The 24,026-nt window shown below is 34.7% G+C and overlaps 1 protein-coding gene across 1 annotated transcript in view; it reads left to right on the forward strand.

Annotated features, from left to right (window-relative positions):
* LOC129946124 (MICAL-like protein 1) overlaps positions 1-24,026 on the forward strand; it is a 203,191-nt gene that overhangs the window by 101,347 nt on the left and 77,818 nt on the right. The window contains exon 4 of the mRNA XM_056056167.1: positions 4,465-4,649. Within this exon, the coding sequence (XP_055912142.1) occupies positions 4,465-4,649 (185 nt within the window). The remainder of the gene's footprint in view (positions 1-4,464; positions 4,650-24,026) is intronic.

Here is a 24,026-nt window from a genome sequence, read left to right on the forward strand (position 1 = left end):
GTGTTTAATATACAGTTTTGTGAATAGAAATTAATAAGATTTTGTGTAGAAACTGTAATGATTTTTTTAATGGACGTCTTAAAACCGAATTAAGATTTGAATGTGTTCCTAGTCGACATCTTGACAATAAAGATCACGAATTTTATCAGGGGAAAACATATTTTTGGATTAATTCACAAAAATAAACATTTTACTAAAATCCGTTCAAAAAATATATGCTTTTCAAAAAGAGATTTCATATTATAATATCAAAAGAGAAGCTGGGCTGTAACCCACACTAATAACTTCTCATCCCGTCTGTCGATTTGTCTTGCTTAAGACTTTAACAAAATGTCCATAACAATATTTTGTGTGAGGTAAATAATTTGAAGCCAATATCTTTTTTTGTTCAAACAAACACTTAAGTCAAAAACCATTTCTTTTCGTTTTCGTGTTTTGTAAAAAAAGTTGTAAGTTGAATTTTTTTTGAAACTTAACTAAAAATAAACAATAATATTTTGCATATGATAAAATAGTATGATTTCAAAATCTAATTTTTAGTAGCATTTTTGCAGAGTTTTTATTTCTAATACAAACAAATACAGATTGGATTTTTATAAAAAAAATCTAATCTGTATGGAATTTAATTATTTTGGAGTCCATATTTTCATTTATTCACGCGATATTGAGAATCAAACAAGAATTTTTACCAAATTTTAGTACTAGCTATTTTTTGTAGATTAAAATTTGTAAGGAAAAAAACTGACTGTTGCATTTTTTTTAAAAATTATTCTGAATGAAGAAAACAATTCTTTCCATAAGATGAAATTAGTTCGAAACTAAAATCTTAAATTTGAAAAAGATATACACCTAATTTGTAATTCAATTTGTAACAACTTTTAATAATGGTTTTTGTTAAAGTTTTTGTTTTTTGTATAAAAAACAATTGTCAAATGGATGGTTTGGAGATTAAATCATATTTTAATCATAAAATATTCGAGGTGAACATACCCGTGTTTTGTTGGAAGATCTATCAATAGTATAGTAGAAGTTTACATGAATAACAAAAACAATATCCATATAGTATGAATCCTACGGATAAATTTCTAAGTAGACTCTTACTACGGATGGGTTGTTAGACATTTATACGAGTCTCGAATGGATCTTATGTGATTTCGTTCTCAAATGTTGGTACGATTGATATTCCATTCGTATCTCGACGATAGTGTTCGTTGAGTAGTTGTGCATTTGGAATCATGTATTTTCCATTGGCCAACAAAAATCAATCTGTTACTGTTGGTAGTATTTGGTTTTGTTAAAGAAAATAGACTAACTCGGCTTATTTTGCAAGAATAGAAAAGAAAAGAGGCTGGGATGCGACCCACACTGATAACTTCCCATCCCGTCTGTTGATTTGTCTTGCTTAAAAGTTTGTCTATATGTACTCGTAACAATTTTTACCAAATTTGCGTACTATTTTTTGTAGATTTATTTTTTATGAAAAAACGTACTGTTGGATTTTTATATAAAAATTACTGAATATCGAAAACAATATTTTCTGTGAAATAAAATAAGTTTGAAGCCAATATTTTTAATTTTTGAAAAGCTATTTGAGTCGAAAGTAAGTTTTTACCAAGTTTTATTTTTTGTAAAAAAACTGTCAATTTGATTTTTCTCAAAATTTGCCATAATGTTGAAAACAATATTTCTTATAAGTAAAAATTAGTTAGAAGCTATTATCTCAATTGTTTGCAAAGATATTTGCGTCGAAAATCAATTTTTACCAACTTTTGTTTAATGTTTTTTAGGTTTTTAATTTTTTGTACAAAAAACTGTAAATTAGATTTTTTTTCAAAATTTTGCCAAATGTTAACAACAATATTTCTTGAAAGATAAAAGTAGTTTAAAGCCAATATCTACAATTTTTGAAAAGATATTGGAGTCGAAAATCAATTTTTACCAACTTTTATACATTTTTTTTTTGGTTTTTATTTTTTGTAAAAAAACTTTCAATTCGATTTTTTTTCAAAATTTTACTAAATGTTGAAAACAATATTTCTTATAAGTAAAAATTAGTCAGAAGCTATTATATAAAATTTTTGAAAAGATATTAGAGTCGAAAATAATTTTTTACCAACTTTGGTTAATTTTTTTTTCGGTTTTCAATTTTTTGTAAAAAAAACTGTCAATTCGATTTTTTTTAAATATTACTGAATGTTGACAACAATATTTTTTGAAAGATAAAAGTAAATTAAAGCCAATATCTCAAATTTTTAAAAAGATATTTGAGTCGAAAATCAATTTTTACCAACTTTTATTAATTTTTTTTTAGGTTTTTATTTTGTGTAAAAAAAACTGTCAATACGATTTTTCTCAAAATTTTATGAGATTTCAAAAACATTATTTTTCGTTGCAAAAAATTGTTTTGGAAATGAAATCATATTTTAGTCGTCAAATTTTGGAGGTGACAAGTTTTTTGATTTATGAAAAAACCGTTAGATGGATTTTTTGATTTTTTTCAAAAAATGTACTTGTTTGATATCACGTTACAATATATTATATAAAATTTAATTGAAGTCTCAAGCGTTTTTTGTTCGTAAGATATTTAGGGTTAACCAAAATGTTCACCTTTTTTTCAAACTGCTATGGTAAAAAAATCACCCACGCAATTTTCTTAGAAGCCCTTTCTGCCTTATTATCTGTATAACTAAATTTATTCGAAGTCGATATCTCTTCTGGTTCTTGAGCTATGGACGACGAAAAAAACGTCGCGAACGTACGGACGTACAAACGTACGTACACACGCACGCACAGATATCTTTCTAAAAATCTTTTATTTCGACTCTAGGGACCTTGAAACGTCGAGAAATGTCAAAATTTTCAATTTGACAAATCGGACCCATTACAATAACTTCCTATGGGAAGTTAATAATTAAGTTTTGCTATGTTTCCACTAAAGGTTTATCTCAGTTTAGATTTAATAAATCTTTTTGGAGTTTCCACCTCACAAGAAGATTTAAAAATGATTAAGTTTCAATTTGACAGCACTTTCTAAAAAGCAAATGGTGTTTGTATGTTTCTTATAATGAATAGTTCAGCAACATATACGAATACGCTACCTTCTCCATGTGCAATTTTTTGAATTTGAATAAAATAAAACTATATTTTTTGTACAAAAACATGCAAATAAACAGACCATAATGCATTATCTGTAAAACCAACTCCTCCACACAGGTTTTTTTTCACAAATTTTGACTCGGCTCCGATCAACAACCGGAATCAATTCAAATCAAGCTCGTTTCAACTCGATTCAGTTTTATAAGGAACTGAGACAAGCTTCAAGTTCGCTTCAATACCGCACGTAAATGTAGTAGTCTACGAACAAACCCCCTTCTGGAAGTTTTTATTTTATATCAAAGCTGCAATTGTTAAATAAACTATTTTTATAGAATATCAATTTCCAGATGTTTTCTCACCATACTTTTTTGAAAACTGTCCATTTTATTAGTTTAAGTTAGTTTTTTTTTTGCTGAAGTTTATTTTAATTATTGATTTTTACAAAACTTTCTACTATTTGTGTTTTTTTTGTATTATTATTCTGACAGCTCTTCTGTCAGTTGTACCAATTTTAAAATACAAAAATCTAGTTAAATTTTTACTCTTCTATTTATAGAATGCCAAAAAATACAAGGGTAGTTATTTTTTTTATTTATAAATTATTGTACATAAGTTGGGTATCCCGATATAATATATAATATGAAATGTTATTCCAGGCACTAGCGTTATTAATTCTTGCGATATTTTGGGTCAGCCAAAATGTTCACTCATTTTTTTAATCCCATTTTTTTAAAGTCCTTTCTGTATTATATCAGTATAAAAAAATGTATTTGAAGTCGAAATCTTTACTGGTTCTTGGAAGACGAAAAATGGTTCCTGCACGCACGAACGTGTGTACACACACAAACATTGACATCTTTCTAAAAATGTTCTATTTAGATTCTAAGCACCTTGAAACGTTGAGAAATGTCAAAATTTTTAATTCTACAAATTGGACCAATTACAATAACTTCATATGGGAAGTTAAGAACGGCAACATCATATAATTTTCATGGACAATTTTCAACAAGTTTAATAGTTCCCCATTAGTTTCAGTAATGGTGTAGTTAATTCTTGTCAACTGTTAAAAGATAACAGCTTCAAAAATAAAAGCTGCCAAAATATATGCATATGAAACACCTAATTAAAAAACCCTATGTATACATAACTCATATAATCATATAATTAGGTATACAAATTTTTAAAAACACATAATTATTTTTAAATAATAAAGTCTAGAAACTTTCTGCACCCCATTAAATCAAGAAAATCTAGAAAATCAACTTCTTATAATAACTATCTTCTTAAAAAAATATACAATGCAATAAATTTTGTAACCATTCCTTTTTTCTTATTAATCGTTTTTTGCTTTCATCTTTTCTTTTTTAGTGAATTTGAAAAACTTAACAAAGGTGACATTTACTATAACAATGATTTGGCATTCCGCACAGCTGAACGACATTTGGGAATACCAGCGCTGTTAGATGCTGATGATATGGCTGCCTATGAAGTACCCGACAGATTATCAATTTTAACATATCTGTCACAATTCTATCAAGTATTTGCCGCCCAAGGTAAGTCCGGTTTTTATTTATATTTGTTTTTGTGCCTTTAATGTATAAAATTGCAACATACCTTAGTATAAAAATAGAAAAGGGGAATAACTAATTGGTATTCAAAGAAAATGAAAACAGAACCCTTCGTATGTTAAAAAATGTTCATTTAATTAGATTTCATATTCACTATTTTAATATGGAACAACAACAAAAAAGCATATCATTCGTAGCATTCGTAGTCGCAGATCGCTGTCTTCATCTAAGCGGAACTTTATGTACAAAACAACCAAATATCTACCCAAAATGTATCTGCAAAATAATTTATGTTGAAAAAAAAGAAAATTAACTATTTACCCTCAACTGGTTATTTAAGTTTTTGTTTGAAACACATTCCACATCACTGAATTGAGTTCTTATTTTATTGAATTGAATTTCAAAAGTTCTGAATTGGTCAAAATACAGCTTTTATATTATTTTTGTATTAGAAATTAGTTGTACAAAATTTTGCTCTTAAAACTTAGAGATTAGAATGAAAGAAAAGTTTTAAAAAGTGTTCGATATCTTCAAAAAATCGTATTTGTAAATTATGTATTTGATACGTTGAAAATATTATATGATTCCTTTAAGTCTTTAAGTATGTTTCTCTTTTCGAAACAGAAATACAAAACTCTAATCGAATGATGCAGAGTGTATAGATTTTTCATAAATTTTCAATTTCATTTACAAGCATACCTACATTCAAAAGGTTGGTATAGTTCACAACGCTTGTTGTTTCTTTATTTGAAATATTTATAACACAACATTTTTAAGAGCCGGGAGCATTGTTGTCGCAATTTTCTACCAACTTACCGACCGACGACGAAGATACAATTTGCTGAATGAAATCTCGACTTTAAAATCTGAAAAAAGTAAAACCCGACGTCATATTGTCTAGTTTGGTTTTTATGCATATCTGATTTTTCATTGTTGTTATATATTTTTGTTTATTTTGTTTTTCTTCTTTGTTTATGTTAAATAAAGTTAATAAACCCAGTTGCACGGGCTTACTCTTAAAAAATTTTTAGAAAGCCGATAAAGTTGTAGCTATGAATGGATAGCAAATATTTTGAAATTTCTTTGAAAAGACAAAGTGAAATATAAAAACAAATTCACACTGATAACTTCTGTGCTCTTAACGGCTGAAACACAAATACGCTTCAGCTTCGGCTTCGTCTGCGTTAAGTTGGGCATGCTTCGAGGTTGTTTTGAATGACGCTTCCAATATGACATTTCTAAAATGGCACTTCTGTCATTAGCAGCTGTTATTTTTTCTCACAATAAAAAAAAATTGAAATCCTATAATAACCAATAGGAATCCCTCCAAAAGCAAATGTATTTTGTGTGTTGACTTTTTTACAGCTTTTGTGCTGTCAGACAAAGTAAATGTTCAGCAAATTTGATCTCGAGCTTCCGTTTGGAGTAACATTACGTTATTTCCTTACTATTGTCAAATCAAACGAGAGTTCCAAGCTGAAACTCGTAAACGTCAGGCGAAGCTGAAGGGTGTTTGTGTTTCAGCCATAAAATCTAGCACCTCATATAAGGTCATTTATTTCGTGATTTCAAGTTGGTAGCACTGACATTTGACAGCTGTCAAACTCCGCCATTTAAAGTGTTATTATATTAATTGAATGTTTTTCATATGTGATTATTATTCACAATTCCTTCGTATATGTTCTTCTTAGGTGTTGGAACAACAGACAGAAAATATCGACTTTTTGATTATCATTTTCTTCGATGATGAGCCGCTGATAGAGCTCAGAAAACCCAGAAGTTATTGAGAATTTGCAATTGTATTCAGTGAGTTTTTGACTTTTTGCTGTGTTCTACGTTCGAAATATGTCATTTTTGAAACCACCAATATTTAAACGTTTGCAGTGAATTTGGAATATGTATGACAGACTCTCTTGGTTAGTTAGTAGAAGATACAACTATGTAGTTCCAACAAGACAGGACAGCAAACCACATCATAGAACTAATAATATAGATGGATTATGTGAGGAGTTTCCTGTCATGTAATTCCATGTTTTGAAAACTTCAGTTGACATTAAAATCATACAATTTTGAACCATTTGATTTGTATAGGGCTATGCAAAAGACTATGCTTACACAAAGGGGTGATATACTGCCCGAAATTTGCGGGGTTTGAAGAATCTTCTCGAAGTTTAAACTTAATAATCAAATCGCAAGTATAAGTGTATCAACTATGTTCCGAAAAAGAAGAAGAAGAAATAAAGTGTCGAAAACAATAGCATTCAATAGTCTTCAAACCCTTCAAAAGCCTCCAAAAGTATCCGGTGCAACTAATAAATAACAATAGTCTGCCATTTTAAGGACTCTAAAATTCCTATTTTAAGGCGAAATTGAACTTTCCCATAATTCAGAAAACTTTAAATTTGCTTCCTCAGCTTTTTTTTATAAAACCACACCTATCCCATATCTACCATTTATATTACAAGTTAACTAGAATTGTGTAAGACAAACGGAAACGAAAGGGAAATGTCTTGTTTTGTTAACAAAAAAAAAAGAAATCAGTCTTAAACTGTTGTAGGTTAGGTACAGGTAGGTATGTTTTATTACTCAGCAACAAAAGCAAACAAAATTACCAGTACTTTATTCTTCCTACCTACTTTAAACTTTTCGAATATAGAGATCAATGTACTCTAACAGAAAGCTAATGAGATTCATTTGGATTTCATTATAAGTCTATAGATATACATATGTGGCATGTACATAATATAGTGGACTTTTTTCTATGCATAATATATGCTCCTCCTCAGGGCATAATGCAAAGCAATGCAGCACATTTATACCTAAGTGTTTGGCGCTTGAGGGTAATGAAACTGTAACTAGGTAACAAGGGGCTTTTGTTAAATCAAAAAAAAAGAACAGGAAGTTGTATTCAATGCAATGGATGACGATGGCTATGGCGATGGTCTCGATAGTGCATAGCGCACTCGTCGTCGTTGTTAAATTGATGGGTGTGGTGGTTTAGCTTACTGCTTTCGAATTTCGAAAATCATTGATTTCAATTCAATTCCGCTTTATAGGGCTCTATTTTTTATTGTTTTTTTTTTTTGTTGAAGAAAAGTTTCTAGTTCGGTGGTCTGTGTCAAATTTTGTTAGTTTTTATTTGTCAATTTCTTATGTAGATTAATACATTTTTCTAAAGGTAGGTAGAATTGAAATGTTTGAGGAAGTAATCGTTTTGCTTTGATGATTTTAAACTGGGTTAAGTTTTTTTTTTATTTGACGATACCACCATCGATATACCCAAAACTAGGTATGATATTTTAAATTAAACCTTTTTTTGTAAGTATGTTATTATTGCTGATGTTTTTATAATTGAATAATTTTTCCTGTTTTGTAAACGAAGTAGAAAGATTAAATGAAATAGGATTCATATTATGTGCATTAATTTATGTGACCATTTTTCAATATTCTGAATAATAGAAAGTTGTAATTAAAATTCTGTTGAAGTTTTTTTAATGCTTATTCTAAATAGTAGAACTGATAGATTCTCCAATGGTAACTCCTAACTTAACTGAGGGCGTTATTAATAAATTGTGGAACTCATACATCTACATAGGTTCTGCATTTCACTTTCACTTGAAATGAAATCCAGTCACATTGCAATTAAGATTGATAAGAACTCAAAAGCCCAATTTTTTTACATGAGACATAAGCTGTCCTAGCACTCAGTCTAGTACTACGCCTGATAGTCCCGACAAAAGAACTTGTATCCGTACATTTCTTGATAGCTGTCTCCAGTTTCGCATGCCAAGTTTGTTCAGGTCTTCACCCATCTGAGTTCGCCACCTGAGTGCGCCACCTGAGTCGTGGTCTTCCTCTACTGCGTCGTCCCTCAGGATTGGATTCGAAGACCTTCCGGGCTGGAGCATTGATGTCCATTCGCTCTACATGACCAAGCCATCTAAGCCGTTGGACTATAATTCTCTTAACTAGGTCATTGTCGCTGTACAGCCCGTAAAGTTCGTCGTTATATCTTCCCCTCAATTCTCCATCTATGCGTACGGGACGGAAAATCACCCGAAGAATTTTTCTCTCGAAGCATCCTAAGCCGATCTCATCTTTCTTTGACAGGGTCCAGGCCTCAGCGCCATAAATGAGAACCGGGATGATGAGTGTCTTATAGATGGTGATTTTACATGCTCGAGAGAGGACTTTACTTCTCAATTGCCTTCTAAGTCCAAAGAAGCAGCGATTTGCAAGAGTTATTCTTCGTTTGATTCCAGCGCTGGTGTCGTTATCTGCATTATTGGCGGTGCCTAGGTAGACAAAGTCCTTAACTACCTCAAAGTTATAGCCGTCAACGGTGAAGTTTTGTCCAAGACGTCATTGTTCAATGTCCTTTTTTGATGACAGCATATACTTGGTCTTGCCTCATTGACCACTAAACCCATCTTTTTCGTTTCAGTCGCAATGCCCAAAAACGCTCCGTTGACATCATGCTTTGATCTCCCAATTATGTCAATATCATCTGCGTATCCGATATTGTATCCGTAATTGGATGGAACTTTGAAAAATTGTGCCTCTAGTGTTGACGGTTAAGTTTTGCACAATTCTTTCCAGAACGATGTTGAAGAAGTCGCATGACAGTGCATCGCTTTGTCTAAAACCTTTTTTGACATCAAATGCATCGGTAAGATCTTTTCCGACCTTGATAGAGCAGCGTGCATTCTCCATCGTCAATTTGCATAAACGGATAAGTTTGACAGGAATGCCAAAACTAGACATTGCTCTGTAGAGCTCTTCCCTATTGATGCTGTCATACGCGGCTTTAAAATTGATAAAGAGGTGGTGGGTATCGATTTGAAGCTCCTAGGTTTTTTCCAAGATCTGCCTTAGTATGAATATTTAGTTGATAGTGGACTTTCCTGATCTGAAGCCACACTGATAAGGACCTATCAGGTTTTATTACGTTCCCATAATACGTCAGAAAGGATCTTATATGCAATGCTAAGGAGACTGATGCCTCTGTGAAGGTATAGCTATCTTCACTTCGTAGAGGTCGGGTAGGCGGAATTGTTGATCTGCGTCGGCTAGGTTGAGTGGTTTTATCTCACTTATCATCGCCGTTATATAATTTGGAGAAGTGGTCTTTCCATATTCTCACCATTGACTGCAGTTCTACTACGATGTTCCCCTGATCGTCTTACAGGCTTTTTATCTTTTGGTAAAATTTACGCACCTCATTCCTGTTGTGACTTCCCTCTATCTCCTCGATCGCGCGCTTCTCTATCAAATGTATAGATTATTAAATATCAAGTTATATAGTTGTTAGATTATTAAATATCAAGTTATATAGTTGTAACCTATTTTACGGAATAGGTAGTTTAGTACTTCCAAAAAGAAATCAATATTGATTGCAAGTCGAGTATTAACAACTGGTTTAATAACCAGGTTCTTGTTGTCGGAGTTCCTTACAAATACACCGTTTGTAGCTAGTGGGCCTAAAGCCTAGCATTTGTGTGAAGAAATGAGTTAACATTGATTTGAGTACTTAGTATTCGGCTAGTATCGATCATAACGTTAAAACTCACTGAAGAAATTAGGAGTTATTAACTCTACTTAAATTATTTGGAGATTCTTTTTAGACCAATCGAAATGTTGCTCTAAACAAATTGACTAATTTACAAATTTAATATCACATGACTTTTAGAATCTAGTTTTTAAACTAACATATGTAAATGGTTGGAAGTCGCTAGGATTTGGTATTGCCTCATATAACCAAGACCCTAGGACATAGCCCCTATTGTCTTAAATAAGTTCGTTCTTAACAAAAGTGTCATGAAAATAAAAAATCTCTGTTTTTTGAAATGGCAATGGGACATTTCCAAACTTCAGGGTTTTCCATTAACAATATTTTTTTTTTTCTAACTTTGGCCGTCACGACTATAATTTTTTCATTTTCAATGAACAACGGTAACATAATTAAACTAAAATATTTCTGTAGCAATCTGTGATCTCATCTTCGAAAACGAGCGAACTGCTTACTGAACTTAAAAAAATTTCAAAGCGGTCTTAAAGAGTGCATGTTACATTATTAATAATGACATAGTTTCGTACATTTCAAATATCGGCCTGTTCAAAATAAAACCTTTTTTTTGAAAAAGTCATCATCATTGGTTCTACAACTGGGATCCGCTATTGGCTTAATACAACAAGTCCGATTGCGAGCCGACGTCATTCAGTAGCTCACCCCAAAACTTCGGTGGTCCTGATATACGCCATCTCTCCAGCGTAAGCATTGTCTGCCACGCTTTAACCTTCATTAAAATTTGCTACAAAGGATTTTACGAGCTGATTCCTCTTCATTCATGCGGGCTATGTGTCCAGATAATTTTTCATATTAAATTTATTTGAGTTTGTTTTTAAAATATGACGGACCAAGCAAGGTATTCTGAATGTACCTTTTAAAACGTCGCCGTAGCGAAATTTCAAGATTTTCTATTTTCAAATTAAAACAAAATAGAATACTTGAAAGTGGAACATTTTTTAAACAACAATTTTTATAAAATGACATTATATTTTAAAACTTGAGTTTTCAAAGGATTAAACGTGCTAAGAAAAACAGTTCAGTTCAATCTTGAGAATTGTCTCTAAAATTTTGTAGGGTGATATTTGGATAATAGGTAAGAGAAGATTTTTAGGCCTTAACATTTTTAGAAAAAAAAATAACTTTTAAAAAGCTTTTTAACTTCAAAATTTTGGTCAAGTCAAAAAGATTTTAAAAAACTGATTTCTAACACTATTTAATCAACACAAAATTAAAGTAAGGTTTGATTCTTATGCAACAATCATCGGGTCATTCAACTTGGTTGATGAAATAATCGACACGTTACAGGCAATGATATTCGTTACGAAGACATTTTTCAATGTTATTTATTTCTTTGGGACTGCTGTTCCTCGAGGTTCATAGCCATCAAAATCAACAAAGACCTAAGAAACGTTATACTCAAGTGAACAAACAACATGAAGTCATCCTACCGGGGATACTTAAGACAAAACTGCTACTAAAAAAAAATATGAGACAATAATAAATAATAAGACGTTTTAAATTCCTATAGGATACATGATAATAATTATTGTGCATCATTATTACATGCCCAATTGACCTTTTTGATGAGTAGGCACCTACACTAAGTTGGTTGTTAAAAATTCTCTATTGTTAAAACTGCACCATATAAACTTCAAGTCTGCTCCTATATGCACAGCACAGGTTAGATGTACCTTCTCGTCTACAGATATATGGACTTAACCTTAATTACCTCAACTCAAAGCATAGTTGTTATAGGTATAATCTTGTAAGCTTATACTCAGGGAAGTGAATGAAATTTCACATCATTAGTTCCACTTAATTCAAGTTCTTCCTAATAAACCTAATGAGGGGAAATACAAATTTCCATTGATGGGAAAAAATTAGGTAACAAAATTTTATATACAACTTCCCATCTCTACATAAAATATTATAATGCATACCTATAGCTAAATATATCGTCTATTTTATTGAAGCTATAAGTTGAGTACCTTAGCCATATGCATATAAAAATAGTAGTAGCTCACGATTTTTCATGGCAAAAGCCATTTTTAATTGCTCAAGACACACACGTTGTTCCGTAAGATGGAGGAGGGCTTAGACAATCAGTATAGCGAGACGAAAAAGAGATAAAACCTCTCGCTCAAAGCAAATTCTTCCAAGGGCCATTCAGTTTTTTAAGAAAGACACACGAAACGGTCGGAAGAGCAATGTTTTTGGTGGCGCCGGGCCGTGCAACGTTGCCGCTATTGCTACTTCTGCGCGGCTTCGATGATGTGCGCATCAATGCGCTTCCTATGTGGCAACTGCGGCACAACCAAGTTAGATTTAGTAATTGGTATTGTGGTAATTATTAACTGCCTGATACTAGTTAAGTTGCTTATGGTGGTAACTCATTGTTGGATAATAGATTCTCCAAGATTGAATTGCGCAATAGTTAAAGTTTTGTTTTTTTGCAATTAAGTTTTTCTTGAAGCCGTGAAAAGCCAGCATCATCAAGAGTCAGGAACTTGTTGAAAAAAAGGTGTTGTGGGAATTTTCTAATTGTTTACAGCTATTAAAAAAGTATATTCGTATGAGAGTGAAAAATAGAAATGTCTTGTGAAACTTGGCGTGGAACTAAATGTTATATTGAATTGCTTGCAAAATTCTTTGAGAAATTACTTAACACAGTATAAAGTTAGGTTAGGAATTTTGTATTCTTTGTTATTCTAACGCTCGATGAAATGTTTGATGGAAAATGCAGGCAAAGTAAAATTTTCTTTTTAAAACTGTAATCATAATTCCAATATTAAATTTTGTGCAATATGACTTTTTGAGCAGATAGTAAGCAAACATTCTCACTAATTATAAAACACAACGTCGTTTAAGTGGCAGCTTTGGCTGGCTTCGCAATAGTGCATTTTATCACTCCAATTTTACAAGACCTTGTTGTTGTTTTCAGTGTGTAGCTCGCAGATTGCTTCCAAATTATTGATATTAACCTTCCTTCACAGTTCTTAATAGAAACAGGTCAAACTGATGGTAGGTAGGTAGGTAGAAATGGCGATCTCAAGGCAACCTACCCTGAGATCCAATTAGCGCTATAGTGCTTCGTTTTGATACCAAAAACTCGTTTCACCTTTGATTGAAAGGGATAGATTGATAGAGAAGCTTCATAGCGATTATGTTAGAGCCATTTTGTCGCATTGAGAAAAAAGATTAGGTCTCTAATCTTTGTCTCAGATAGCTCATCAAGTTCTTGAAAGAATGCTTTTCCAAAGTATTTCATTCTAGTGTTTGCCAAAGCAGGACATTTGCAGAGGAAATGGATTATCGTTTCACTTTCTCTTTGGTCACTACGGCAAAAGGTGTTGTAAGAGATACCCAACTTCTCTGCATGAACTCCTATAGGCCAATGTCCGGTACAAACCGCAACAATCCTGGCTATGTCTTGCCTTGGCCTGCATAGAAGATCGTTTGTACGGGTTTTGTTATAGGTGGGCCATATCTTCCTAGATATGATGAAGTTGGGTAAATTGCTCCACCTTCGGTTTGATTCAGTTTGGTAGGTAGAAATGATTTTACCCTTCATAGCAATAAGAGGAATGTTAACCATTTCCGCAAGTGAGCTATGAAGGGCCGATCCTTGCCTGGCTAGCCCGTTCATTTCCACGATACAACTATGGCCCGGAACCCAGATCAGGGTGACACCGAGGTTAATATTCAGATTCGAAGCTCATCGCGACATTGCTAGACCAATTTAGATGAGGATATGGCCGAGTTAATGGCTTTGACAGCTGCCTGACTGTCTGTAAAGATAGCTATATTTTGTTTAAGTATCTTACATGCCTCCCTTATTGCCAGCAGTTCAGCCTGAAAAACGCTAGCAAAGTCAGGAAGCCTAAAGGATTTGGCTACATTAAGGGACTCAGAAAAGATCCCAGAACCAACTCCGCACTCCATCTTTGAGCCGTCAGTAAAGATGGTTGTGTCTAAACCTATCTACACGATGTCATCCTCCCAATCTTCTCTCGATTGGAAAATAACCTTAAGACCCTTACTAAGGCTCAAAGTAGGAGCGCAGTAGTCAGTTTCTACCGAGATAATATCTGTGAGAATCAATTTCGTAGTGTTGCTGTGGCCATAAGGTTTTGACAACCAGTTATTTGATTCCTTCAGTCAAACTGATTACGCCATAGACGGCTGATAACACTATTGGAGAATTTGGTGCACAAAAGATTGACGATGGCAAGAGTATGGAGTGCCATTCTTCATGAATCTAAAGTCGCCAATTTCATGTTTTAGAGTAATGCAAGAAATACTTTAAATTGGCTCTGTACGCCTACCCTTGGTACAAAAAAATGGATACAATGGTGCCACAATCCACACCCTATAGTCACTATTAATGGAATTAGCTATTTTTCTCGACTTGCATTAGGTAAAACCTCTTTTTCTTAAAATGCACTGTTTAGGGCACACAAAATTGGTTTTAGAAATAAGTTTTCAATATTTTCCAACATTGCTCGAGCGTAACGAGATTCCTATTCGTTCCGGGGAGGTATGCTACTAACTTCATGTCAAAATTTCGATTGAGAATCAGCTGTCAGAATCGAAACAGCCAATGATATAAAAAGAAACCACCAGAAGGCCACCTTTTACATAACACAGGAATGCCGTTAGTTAAAAAAAATTGAAATGGTAAATATTCGTTTATAGATATTCACTTGCACGAATAAACCTCACTTTTACCTTAAATTAAATTTGGTAGTTCTTTAATTTCGAACCAATATTAATCGGTATATCTCCCTCATAAGGAATTCCTTATTTTTTCAAAAACTTTCACTTCATTTATACACATGAAGGGTAACTTTAGCCCCTTTAGAGGTTATACATTTAGTTGTTTTACTTTATTCTCTCGTTAATTGTTCGCCAAATTTTCTAAACTTTCAGCTGTCAATTTTTATTGGTGTTGTCAACATATTTTCTAAACTATATCAGCTGTCAAATTGTATTATTTTCGTGGTTTCCAAACCCATTGTCGACATGAACTGTGTTAAAATTAAACTGTGTGGGACACATTTAAATACCCTTAAAATTTGCTATATGATTTTAATTTTGAGTTAAAAGTCCTTAATCATGCTATTCCCAACACTAATAAGGCAGTTTTAACTTTTCTTAAAACATTTCAAAACTAGAGTAAGTCCCCTTTGCAAAAGACATAAAGTTAGCGAAGCGGAACACTTAAAAGTAACCATATGTTTCTTGAAATTATCTTTTACCCTCTTCTAGACCCGTTCGTTGCTCCCAGGCGTATTCATATGTTAAACATCAAGGTTTGATTACAAATGAAGATACGAAATGTGCATAACTAACTGTACAGACGATGAGTTCAACCTATTACACCCTCATTTAACCTTTGACCATCGATCGATGTGTGGTCATCGACAATTATTCGGTTGCATTTTATTTATCCCATAGCTAACTTCGAACAACTCAGCGAAACTCGTGTCATGTCCGCAAACCTTGGATTCTTGGCGGGTCTTAACTTTTTCTTTATAACTCTCCTCGTATACTCTCTACTTCGTGTACTCAAGCGAATAACAATTAATTTCCATTTCATTAAAATTACTCAAAGAAGCATTTCGGTATTCTTTTGTATATTTATTTAGAGGAGTGTGCTTGCTTTTTGAGACTACACTCATAAAGCCAGGCACAGAGGTCTCCATAGTTCCTTATTATTGCTCCAGCCGGCCCCTCGTGTAATCTTCTATATAAAACGTAACTACCGTCACGGCTTAGCCATCATCATCAGCATTACGGCAAGTCTTCGTCATTGTCATCTACAGAGAAAGTAACGAGAATTTCAAATGTCACGACGTCTCGACGACGACGTAGACTGTCGGATGGTAACTAGACAGTTTTGTTTTGTGACAAAATGATTATAGTCTGGAAGTTAATGCTGCTTCTAACCTACTATTTTGAGCAATAGGTTTTAAGGCAAACATTTAGCGTTTTTGAGTACTAAAAATCCTTAGAAAAAATAAATAAATGTGGCTTAAAGTGTATTCAACGCAAATAAATTTACTTAAACCAAAGTGCCTAAGACTCAAGAAGGAAGACTAGAAAACGTATTTCTTTTAATCGTTTTTGCTATTCAAATTTAAAAATCCATCATTTTCAACAAAACTCTGTCGATTACGATTATTGCCTTAACCTTTAAGCTCTTCGACTTTAGAGGATTAGGTTTTGAAGAATACGACTATAACTCTATGGTTTATTTTTGTTTTGTTTATAACAAAAAAAAAATAAATAAAAAGAAGACAGACATGCCTTGAACCTTTTATTGCTGTGAGACATTTGTTTGGTTTTTTGTTGTTATCTCTCCATTCCGGAAGGCACGTTGCATCTTTCGGGTGTGGATTCCAGACGGAAAGTAAACGTGACCATGGAAAAGAAAGTAATTTATTCTTTTATTTTTTTTCTGTTCGTTTGTTTAATTTTTTGTATAGGTTTTGAATTTTTGGAAAGGGAAATGGTTTTTATGTTGCAAAAGGTAGTCGAACTTTTGATTTTTTTTTTTAATTATAGACATAGACTTTTGTATAATAAAGAACGTTTATCGTGATGTGAAATCGGAAATGATCGAATTGATTGAGATTTCATGAATTACCATAATATTTTGTGTTTGTTCGTCTTATTAGATGACTCAGTTCAGTACCATGTCAAGAAGTATATAGGTAATAGAAAATTATCGTGAGAAACTTTCGAAAAAGCATATAATTCTATAGATATATAGATTTTATCGATCTATAACCTGCTCTATAACAATTTATTATTATAATGTTACTGTGAAAAAGGTATTCATTCAAAAATAATGAAAATAAATTCAAAAAACAGTTATAGAATATATTAAAAAAAAAACTTTATGAAACTTCAATTTGAAGCAAGGAAATTAAGAAATTAAACATCATTTAAATATAATGATTGTTTTTGATTTTAGATTCAAATTTTCAAAGCCTTTAAAAAGGAATACTCCAACACCCTACTTACTTCAGGTGGCGCTACAGTCCTGTGTGAACTAGGGCCTCACCCAACAAACTTCTCCATCTGGCTCGGTCCCTAGCTAGATGTCTCCAGTTTCGCGCTCTAAGTTGGGTGAAATTACCTTCCACTTGTGCGCGCTACCTGATCCGCGGTCTTCCTCTACTGCGCTGTCCTGTGGGTGTGGATTCGAAGACTTTCCGGGCCGGAGCATTGGTTTCCATGCGCTCTACGTGACCCAGCCATCTTAGTCGTTGGACTTGTACCCTTCTGGCTAAGTCTGTACAGCCCGTACAGCTCGTCGTTCCATCTTCTCCTCCACTCGCCTTCGATGCATACGGGACCGTAGATCACACGAAAAACTTTTCGCTCGAAGCGACCCAGGGTGCTTTCATCCGCTTTTGTCATAGTACATGCTTCTGCACCGTATAGCAGGACGGGGATGATAAGGGTCTTATATAGCAACACTTTGGTCATTCGAGAGAGGACTTTACCACTCAATTGCTTTCTTAGTCCAAAGAAACAGCGGTTAGCAAAAGTTATTCTGCGTTTGATCTCAGCGCTGGTGTTGTTTTCTGCGTTTACAGCGGAGCCTAGGTAGACGAAGTCCTTGACTACCTCAAAGTTACGTCTGTCGATTGTGACGTTTTGACCAAAACGTCGGTGTTGTATGTCCTTTCTAGACGACAGCATGTACTTTGTTTTGCCCTCATTCACCGTTAAACCCATTTTTGCCGCTTCTGCCTCAATACTCACAAAAGCCTCATTGACATAGTGCCTCTAGTGTTGACGGGTGAGATCTGCACTATTCTTTCAAGCACGATGTTAAAAAAATCGTATGACAGCGCATCACCTTGTCTAAAGCCTTTTTTGACATCAAAAGGTTCTTTTAAGTTGTTTCCAACCTTTATGGAGCAGCGTGAATTCTCCATGGTCATCCTGCACAAACGGACCAGTTTGGCAGGGATGCCAAAACAAGACATGGCTCTATACAGCTCGTCCCTGTAAATGCTGTCATAAGCGGCCTTTAAATCGATGAAAAGATGGTGGGTGTCGATTTGGTGTTCTTGAGTTTTTTCCAGGATCTGCCGTAATGTGAATATTTGATCAACTGTGGACTTTCCTGGTCTAAAACCACACTGATAAGGACCTATCAGGTTATTGACGATGGGCTTTAGACGTTCACATATTATGGCAGAGAAGATTTTATAGGCGATGTTAAGTAGACTTATTCCTCTATAGTTGGTGCAGTTTAGAGGGTCTCCTTTTTTCAGGATCGGGCAAACAATACTGAGGTTCCATTCATCGGGCATGTTTTCTTCCTACCATATCTTACAGATAAGTTGGTGCATGCTCCTAACCAACTTATCCCCAGCTGCTTTAAAGAGCTCGGCATTCAAGCCATCTGCTCCAGCGGCTTTAATAGACTTCAACTTAGATATGGCAATCTTTACTTCGTCTAAGTCGGGAGGACGGGATTGTTGGCTTTCGTCGTCTATATCGAATGGGTCATCCTGCCTGACAGCGGAATTCAGTTCTACATCGTCGTTATACAGTCTGCAGAAGTGGTCCTTTCATATCCTCAGCATTGACTGCGGTTCCACTATGATGTTTCCACTTTCGTCTTTGCAGCCTTCGGTTCTAGGTTTATGTACCTGTGAATTTCGTTTCACCTGTTCATAAAACTTTCGAACCTCATTCCTGCTTTTATACCTCATGCCCTCTCTTTTTCCTTCTGAGAAGTCGGCATTCCTCTCGACTCTTCTGCTCATAGAGCTCACGAGCAGCTCTCGTCCTTTTATGCAGCGCCGCTTTGCGTGCCTGTTGTTTGGCTGCATTTGCCTGCCGACATTCCTCATCAAACCAGGGGTTCCTTGTTGGTGGCTGTTTGAAACCCAGCACATCAGAGGCGGCTTCTCTGATTGCATCTTGGCAATGTTGGCACTGGTTTTCGATACATTGTGTTGGCGGCAGAGTACTTCGAGAGAGGTTACTTGTAACTCGGTCGGAAAAGGATTTGGCGATCTCTGGCGATTGTAGCCGTTCGACGTTGTATCTTCTCCCATCACCTCCCTGTCTTGCCTTGGGTCTATAAATCCGAAGTGCTACCTTGGCTACAACGAGGTAGTGGTCCCAGTCGATGTTAGCTCCTCGGAAAGTTCGTACATCCATAATGCTGGAATCGTGTCTGGCGTCGATCGCAATATATTCAATCTAGTTTACGGTAGATTGATCTGGAGAAGTCCAAGTCCCTTTGTGGATGTTGAGGTGTGGAAAACGCGTACTGGCTACCATGACGTTTCGCCCTGCAGCAAAATCTATGAGCCTGAATCCATTGTCGGAAGTGTTGTCGTGCAGGCAGTTCTTCCCGATTATTCCACCAAAGATGTCTTCCCTTCCTAGCTTGGCATTAAAATCGCCCAGGACTATTTTAAAATCGTAGCTAGGGCACTGCTCATATGTTTTGTCTAAGAGCTCGAAGAACATATCTTTGGTGTTGTCGTCTTTCTCTTCTGTCGGGGCGTGCGCGCATATCAAGCTTATGTTGCCGAATTTAGCCTTGATGCGTATGGTTATGAGGAGCTCATTGATGCACCTATAGCTCAAGACTTCTTGCCTAAGTCTGGCTCCGATGACGAATCCGCATCCAAATAAGCGCTGTTGGTTTTCGTGGAAGCAGTCACCATAGTAGATATCGCAGTTTTTCATCCTCTTTTTGCCCGGCCCATCCCATCGTATTTCCTGGATGGCGGTGATATCTGTTTTATATCGTTCTAGGGCCTCCGCTAATTCTTCGGCCGCACGTGGTATGTTAAGGGACCTAACATTCCACGTGCATATCCGAAGTTCGTTGTCCTTTATTCGTTTGCGTTGGTTGTCAACAGTAAATCCGTCCGTATCCGAGGCTTGTTGGTGCTTCGCAACTATGAAAGCTTTTACGTGGCCAGGAAGTCACCCCGACGCACAACCTCCAACCTGGAGGGCCAGCTCCTTAGTATAACTCCAAGGATGGGGAGCCGGATAAAACCGCTCCTCACAGGCCTGGGCTCCGAATAAGTCGAAGAAGCCCTATAAGGTGTTCACTAAGTAGTTGATTTCATCTGGGGAATTCCTCCGCTGTCGTCTGGATAAGGAGAGGTGCCTTAGTGGAAACACCTCTCCCCACCTCTCTCATTTGCTGCCCCCAACAACTTTCCACTGGGGTTGGAACCCAATCTCCAGTTGAGGTACTAGGCACCCGATGTTCACCACGTGGAGGTGAGAGTAGGAGTTGATAGACAGAGGTTGGTTTTAAGAAAAACCTGTGGACGCTTGTGTCCTCTTGAATGCGCATGTCTACCATTTGAACATCTTTATTATCTATAAAACTAAATATGTTTGAAGTCTATATCTCTTCTGGTTCTTGAGCTATGGACGTCGCGAACGTACGGACCTACGGAGGTACCAACGCACGCACAGAAATCTTTCTAAAAATCTTTTATTTCGACTCTAGGGACCTTGAAACGTCTAGAAATGTCAAAATTTTCAATTTGACAAATTGGACCCATTACAATTACTTCCTATGGGAAGTTAATAAATAACAAAAAAAAAATTAGAAGCTTTTTTTCGGTCCGATAAAATTGTATAAAAGGGATTTAAGTACATTGCTTAACCAGCAATTACTGACATGTATCCCATTCACGGCGTCGTATAATCTTGCTTCAAAAAAACACGAATTTGTATGCTTATTATTAATTCAGCTCTTAGAATTCGTATTTATTGGAAATACTTACGTAACATTAAGGTATTCTATTTGTTAAATAACTCTATTACTTATAACTGACAATGGCAGATGACAGATCATAAACTGATGACTTTAATATTTATTTAACATTCAATTTGATGGCATTTAAAATTGAATGCACAATTTTAATGCTGTTTTTTTAATGATCTGTTTACTTATTTAAAAATGCAAATATCTTTACCGTCAATAATTTCGTAATTATTATAATAATCAGCATCTCAAATATCTCCATTTTCATAAAATGGTACTAATAAAAACTATCAATATTCATATATCTCCACAATCTTAATTAATATACTACATTCATTAGTACACATTAATAACTAATCAAATGACTTGTATTAAAAATGCGATGCCATACATTTAGAAATAACAAAAAAAAAACTAGGTTATAATGTACATATATATTTTACCTATCTACATTTGTTTCTATAATTTTTTAATTTCAATTAAATGCTTTAGTGGAATTATTAGTAAATCAATTCAAATAAAAAAGTGAAATAAAAAAACCAACTTTGACCTAAATTAACACATTCGCTCATAAATTGAATGCATAAAAATTCCTTGAAAAAAAAAGATATAAACTTAATTAAAATCAATTGGCCGATTCATTTCATCATCAACATCAAAACGTCATAATCATCGTACGCACAATTTACTTTGACGAATAACTATTAAAAACTCATATAAAGTGATCAAACAAGTCGCACCAATAAGCTGACAAATTTCAAAAGATACGTGAAATTTTATTGCTTGACTTTTTCGATTTTTCTCCGAAACCAAAAAGTGACCTTATTATTCATACATCGTGCAATAAAAATTAATAAACGAAAAAAAAACAAGACAAGAACTCTCTCAGCCATGTCGGCGGCTGGGATGACGGTAAATGTGATTTTTGCTTTTTTTTAAATACAGACCCCCAAAAAGTTAAGTAATTCAAAAATCGTAGCGTTTATCTTCTCAGAAACGTTTATATACATTTTATAAAGAGAAGATGAAGTTGATGAAAAAAATAAAAATAAAATCATTTAAACATCGGTCAGACCTATAGACCGCATCATGTCCATGCACTCATCGCAGAGCCCTGTCTGTCCATTCGTCGAGGTCAACAGCACCTTTAGGCACTGAATAATCGACAATATTCCCATCATTGAATGGTGGGATTATGCAATTGGCTTCTCCGTCACATGGGACGATTTATATACGAGTATCTTTTGCTTCCATCGATCGCAATGATGCCGCCAACTGGTTCGTTCCCATACCTATACCATAAGGCCAATAAGATCTCAAGGCATCTTCGAACAAGCATCATCAGCCAGACCACAGAGACAGACCTTTAACTAAACAAGTTTCTTGGAGTAGAGATACCTACTTCGTTGTTCTGACTGACCAAACCACACATCATCATCATGGTGAGGTGATGTGTGCAGCATTTTCATTGCAAAGCGAATATAAATGCTGGCGAACAATTGCAGAAAGTGAAAGTCCTTATGCGCCATCCTGGCTACTATTCGTTTATGCCATACCATTGACCAACTTCAACATCCAATTACCCAGCTGTGGTAGCAGCTATAGGTCGGCCGCGGCCGTATAGAATATAGAAACAGCATCAGCAGCAGCAAATAGCTCCTCATGCAACCATTTGGTTTATTTATTACTGTAATCTGCAACTTTTATTTGCTAAAAGTATCTTTTTATCTGTGCATGGGAGCGCCAGCGGTATATGATGGCAGAGGTAGTAGAGGAGCGCAGCTGCAAAAATAACAACTGGGTAACTGGTTCATTGTACTGAATTTTGCAGTGAATAATTATAAACTATGTACAAAAAGAAAACTTGGCAACTATCCAAAAAGTAGTTTTTTGTATGTCTAACGGCCAACGACCGACAGCCGCCGCCGCCGCCGCAGCATCCGAAGGCGGTGTAACGCGCGGGAGGCGATATGTTATAGCTGGCGGTCGATAGCAAACAAAAAAAAAAACAAATCTATTTCACCGATATTCACCTCTAGGGCGTTATCAATGTCGGGCTATCTGAGAATAATATTTCACTCTCTCATTTCTTATGCCCAATCTTGGTATGTTGGCCCAATCAAACCGGCAGCCAGTAACCAAAAAAGTGGGTAATATAGTTCGGTTCTTTTTGGTAGGTAAGGTACCACGCCAGCTGTATTATATGTATCGCCAAGAGTAAACTAAGCTTTGGCAATAAATTCAATTAATTCAAATTCGGTTCAAGAAGTCTTGTTTCTTGTATATTTTTGAAAGGTTTCTATAAGCAAACATAATTCAACAAAACAACAGCCAGCAGTACCGCATCGGTAATTGATCAAACAGTTTATTAGAATTAGGCGCCATCTCAATACGAACAGTAACGAGATGTGGATAACCCTGTTCCATAGTTTTCTTATCGAATATAATGGCAATTTCAGATTAGGATAGTATTTCCAAATGAATATCCATATTCTATGTTTTATCCGGATATTATTTTTCATCGGAAAGTGTCTGAAACGCAATCTGGAATAATCGAAATATAAAAATAATTCTGAATATTTTCTTGGATAACGGATCTCGGTCTTTTCTTTTGAAAGTTCAAAATATTTGATCAATATAATAACATTTTGTTTTATTATCCGGACCCCTTTGATTTTCTTTTTGTCATATTATCGAACTATCCAAAGCTCACTTTATAAATAAAATAAGATTCTGAAATTAGTTTTTGCTTTGAAAAAAACAGATTCTATGTTTTATCCAGAAGCCATTGCTTATCCGATAATGTCTGAATTTTAATCTGAATATAACAATAATGCTGGATATTTACTCGGATAAATACATATCGCTGTTTTTTCTGCTCATATATCAGACAATTTTGTCAATAGGGTATTGTTATGCCTTGAACATCGGGATTTTTACATACATCCTATTATTACCATTTTAGCTTACTATCCAGAAAACAAGAACAAAATCAAACATTTGTCTCTTGGATGTTAAG

This window comes from Eupeodes corollae, chromosome 2, assembly GCF_945859685.1.
Source record: "Eupeodes corollae chromosome 2, idEupCoro1.1, whole genome shotgun sequence".
In the NCBI taxonomy this organism is placed as follows: Eukaryota; Metazoa; Arthropoda; class Insecta; order Diptera; family Syrphidae; genus Eupeodes; species Eupeodes corollae.